This window comes from Triticum urartu, unplaced genomic scaffold (assembly GCF_003073215.2).
Source record: "Triticum urartu cultivar G1812 unplaced genomic scaffold, Tu2.1 TuUngrouped_contig_10362, whole genome shotgun sequence".
Classification (NCBI taxonomy): Eukaryota; Viridiplantae; Streptophyta; class Magnoliopsida; order Poales; family Poaceae; genus Triticum; species Triticum urartu.
Window position 1 is genome coordinate 1 of NW_024111221.1, and position 5,242 is coordinate 5,242.

The 5,242-nt window shown below is 41.7% G+C and overlaps 1 protein-coding gene across 1 annotated transcript; it reads left to right on the forward strand.

Annotated features, from left to right (window-relative positions):
- The first annotated feature begins 7 nt into the window (after positions 1-7).
- LOC125526520 (GDP-mannose 4,6 dehydratase 2-like) lies at positions 8-1,144 on the forward strand. The gene has a single exon (XM_048691194.1). The coding sequence runs from the start codon at positions 63-65 to the stop codon at positions 906-908; it is 846 nt and encodes a 281-aa protein (XP_048547151.1). The 5' UTR covers positions 8-62; the 3' UTR covers positions 909-1,144.
- Positions 1,145-5,242: the final 4,098 nt, after the last annotated feature.

Below are 5,242 nucleotides of genomic sequence, written 5' to 3' on the forward strand. Positions count from 1 at the left end.
ACCCCCCCCCCCCACCCCCCCCCCCCCCCCCCCCCCCCCCCCCCCCCCCCCCCCCCCCGCCGATGCGCCTCCACTACGCCGACCTCTCCGACTCGTCCTCCCTCCGCCGCGCGCTCGACCACGTCCTCCCCGACGAGGTCTACAACCTTGCTGCCCAGTCCCACGTCGCCGTCTCCTTCGAGGTCCCCGACTACACAGCCGACGTCACCGCCACCGGCGCGCTCCGCCTACTCGAGGCTGTCCGCCTCTCCGCCAAGCCCATGCGCTACTACCAGGCGGGGTCCTCGGAGATGTTCGGCTCCACGCCGCCGCCGCAGAGCGAGACCACGCCCTTCTACCCGCGGTCACCCTACGCGGCCGCCAAGGTCGCCGCGCACTGGTACACCGTCAACTACCGCGAGGCCTACGGCCTCTTCGCGTGCAACGGCGTGCTCTTCAACCACGAGTCCCCCCGGCGCGGCGAGAACTTCGTCACCCGCAAGATCACCCGCGCCATCGGCCGCATCAAGGTTGGGCTCCAGACCAAGGTCTTCCTCGGCAACCTCTCCGCCGCCAGGGATTGGGGCTTCGCCGGGGATTACGTCGAGGCGATGTGGCTCATGCTCCAGCAGGACAAGCCTGGCGATTATGTTGTCGCCACCGAAGAGTGCCACACGGTGGAGGAGTTCTTGCAGGCTGCTTTTGGGTACGCCGGCCTCAACTGGAAGGATCATGTGGTCATTGACAACAAGTACTTTCGCCCTTCCGAGGTGGACTGCCTTCAGGGAGATTCATCCAAGTCGAGGAGAGTGCTTGGGTGGAAGCCCAAGCTTGGCTTCCAGCAGCTAGTGGAGATGATGGTAGATAACGACATCCAGCTCGCCACGAAGGAGAAGGTCCTTGTGGATGCTGGCTACCACGACATCTAGCCTTGGAGGGGATTATCTTCGACAAGATCATCGTCGTGGCGATTTCATTGACCACCCGAGCTTTGGAGGGAAAGGACCGGATTGCTCTTTATTCAATCGAGTCCAAGGGCTTTATTGCAAAGTTCTTGGGTTTCATTGTAATTTTCTTTTCCTACTTGGTCCAAGGAGGACAATCATTCAGTTTGTGTACATTCGCCCTCATCTCGCCGGCAGGACTGGATGGTTGGGGTGATCGGAGAGATGACATTTTATTAATGTCAAGCTACTTTATAAAAAACGTCATCTCTCTAATTCTATAAAAAAATATAATGACTATGATTAAAAAGGTTGTATGAACTACAAAAAATAAAAATTGTCATGCTAAACTTTAAAACTGCAATCCTCGGGTTAAAAATGCCATGAAAAAAAACACAAATCTATAAATTGAGAAAATGCCATGCTGTGAAAAAAATTGCCGCGACTTTATAAAATTGTCATCTTCTAGATAATTTTTTTTATCTAGATAAGCCCGAAAAAAAACTGTCATGCCATTAAAAATATGCCATCCTATTTGTAATAAAAAATTCCATTCTCTCAAAAATTAAAATGCCATCCTATTATTGATAAAAAATTCCATCCTATTATTAAATAAAAATGCCATGCACTCGGAATAAAAAGTACCATGCCAATAAAAATAAAAATGTCTTCTCTTAATAATAAAAAATGCCATCCTAACTTTTTGACATTCAAAAAATTCCAAGATTTGACAAACAAAAATAACATATTTATAAAAAGTTCACAAATTTCGAAAATGTGCATGGGTTTAAAAATCACGAAACTGAAAGTGTTCATGGATTTTGAAAAATGTTTTTGATTTCAAAAAACAATTAAGAATTTGAAGAAGATTGGGAAAAAAGTTCACATATTTCGAAAAATAAAGATCATGGGTTTGACCAAAACTCATTGATTTTGGAAAATGTCCATGGATTTGAAAAAGGTTCGCGGAATTTGATATAAAGTTCGTGAATTTGGAAAAAGTTCACCGATTTTCAAAAAAGGGTCATGAATTTGAAAAAATATCGTTGATCAATAAAAAGTTCATGAATTTGAAAATAATTACATGTTTTCCTAAAAGGATCATGATTTTTTTATAAAAAATCATGAATTTGGAAAAGGTTCAGTCTTTTGAAAAATGATAATAAAAGGAAGAAAAAAAACTAAAAATAAAAAGGAAATGGAAATGGAAAAAAGAAAAACCAAAAACCAAACAAAAGCCAGTCCAGAAAACCAAGAAACAAAACAATTTCTAGAAGCTTCCCAAAAACTACTTGGGAAGCTTCTGGATGCTTTCATAAAACCGGGAAAGAAATCTTCCCAATAGCCTTTGAGGGCTTGCACAATAGCCTTTATCATGTGTTGAAATATTCCCACTTCTTGGGATCGCATTGCTCCCCTTCTTGAAGATGCTATCTTGCTTCCTCGCAGCATCCCCGGGTTTGGATCGAGAGGTGTTCGACTTTTTAGTTGTATTTTTTTCTCTGTTTGGTTTGGTCTAAGCACCCCTTGTCTCTCTGCTCGGGGTACCATGCCCACGCCTTTCTATGTACTAGATGATACCCCGCGCGTTGCTGCGGGAACACATGTTAAATTTTAAGATGCTTACTTGAATTATCGGTTGGAGAACTATAAGATATCATTGAAAGTCCATGTGATTATGACAAACAAAATTGGCTTGCTTCCAAACACACGTGATTGATATAAATATGGATAACATTTTCGAACATTGAAAATAATTGTTTTCTGTAGGAATATGAAGAATTAGTGAACCACAAAGTTATGCTGAAAAAATTTGTTTAATGTGAACAACCCAATATCACATGGTAACATACAGTAAGGTGAACCACAATGTTATGCATAACTTTTGAGCGTTACACCTTATCTTACATAACAGATTAACAGTACTATATGGCAAGCAAAATTAGAGTCAACATGAGACCTACATGCCTAAAGGAATTTTTATACATATATAGTAGGTAGACGCTGGTTGAAATCTTGAAGATACTATGTTTTCTATAGATGGTATTTCTTATACCATGTTTTTTTGCAAATATATTTCCTCATCATGTGAACGGAATTGAGCTGTTCAATTATTCAATATTTTTGTGTGTGTATTTCTTTCATCATGTTAAGATCTTGAACAGAATGGAGCTGATCAATTCTTCAATAATCTGATCTTTCATACAACAAATGTTATTATCATGATGGGAAACGAAATGTTCCACAGTAGACCATAGCAATATATCTCACCAAAAGTAAGTAATAATTACCTTAAGCCCTTGAAATCAAATTATAGCCAAGAAAGGATGTAAACAAAAGTGCAGTAGTAGAAGAATGGACATCCACTGAAAAACATGAAGAAACAAAGGTTATGAGACATGAGATTCAATACCATCGGTAAAATTATGAGATAATAATTTGTGTTGAAAAACTGCAAAAAAATCCATGAGGGAGAGAGAGAAGCTGTTGTTTCCCAGTTGTAGATTCAACCCCGGAAGTCTTTCTTCTCCTTATATGCGTTGGCAATGGTCCTGCCATTTTCATCAAAAAAATAGTAAATAGTATATTATTACTAATGAAAACAACACTTTCTATGTCATGTGTAGACTACATCACAAATAGCAAGCACACAACCATTAATATATGCTTCCCTAACATGCAACCAAAGTCTGATGAAAGAACATCGTGTAAATCTGAATCACCTTCGAACATATAGTCAAATAAACCATGAAAAAGGACATGATGCCTATGGGTGCTATAAATGAAAAGTAGAGATGCTAATTCCAATATTGCATCACTTTGCTCATCTTCCTCTCAGCATCTACAAAGGGTACATGTCAACTATAAAACAAAAGCAAAAGCCTGAGTTTGGCATTGAGGGAAGTGTACCGTACGTGGTACCTGAAGGGTACAACTTGTTCTTGCATTGATTGTGTTGAGATTGGATATCCACATGTATGGAGAAGTGTCTGCATATTAGAATACAACGAAAACAATGTCGAGATGGAAGAGATCAATTTAGTATGTCATACTCATTTCCAATCATATTATGACATGGAAATCGCAACATGGAACCAAGTAAGGATACCAAGACCAATTAGCACCTAAAACTTAAAGATAAGGATGGGGCTCACCAGGCATCCCGACGACTTCAAAAGGATGGTGTAGCTGGTCGTGGAGAAGATCCTAATGGATAACTATATCCATCGGGGCAAGATAGCTGCAGCTAAAACTCCTAACCATGTCAAGTTAGTTGCTACTGCATGAATGCAAGAGAGGACAACCTGGATCCAAAGGAGGTGCTAGAAGATCGAAGGAGGTGTTAGAAGATCAATGGAAGAGGGATAATATATGGGTCGTCGGTGGTGCCTATGCGGAAGAATGTGAGTGGACAGGAATGAATAGATCAAGAGATAACTTTAATTGCCTCTTGGTGGTAAATGGAGATTAATTGCAAAATTGGGAAGAAATTATGATGCCTTCGGTTACCCAACAGGTCGAGAGGAGAAAGGAGTTGAAGTCTGAAGAGTAAATGGGAAGTGATGCTACCGGAGGAAGGAGAAACAAAATGTATCAAGGCCACCATGTAATTGGGTGATGTATGGTTGTGTGGTCTTTTTTTAATAAGAAACACTCGCGGCAAAGGAAAAAAATATTGAAGAATAGAATACTTGACCTGACCTGATAGAAAACGTCCCGGTAGTCCAAAATTTCATAGTTGCAGAAACTCAGCTTCCCAAAAAAAAAAATTATCCATTGCCATAGTAGGAGGTCACAGCTAGAGGGAGACAAAGTTGTCGCTAACTGCAGCTGCAGGTGCTGGATCCAATCCACGCCATGGCTGAGACTGTACAGTCACCAGCATCATTACATAATCCGTGAAATCACCATACAAATCCACGAGGATTATCTGAGCTAGATAAACATAAGTAAAGCTAGTACATAGTGTGCATGCTTATATTAGTTGTGAACTTGTGATTCAGTAAAGCCGGCTGGATACTTCAGAGTGTCAATCCATCAAGGGATCTGCTTGAGGGTTAGCCCGCTTCTATATACAATGAAACAAAACCATAGATGTCCTAGACATACTGCATCAGCGCCGGCAAAAAGGAAATCTACTTGACCACGTCCACCTACATTTGTTAGCACGAAGACAGTAAAGCAAAATGAGCACCATGGAATCAGCGATCGTGCTAGACTGGGAGAAACGTCGGAGATGAGCGACCAGCGGCCAGAGCCGAAGGAAACCGTGGCCCGACACAATCTCAGCGAGCCATTGGAGGCGGATCGGTAGTCGC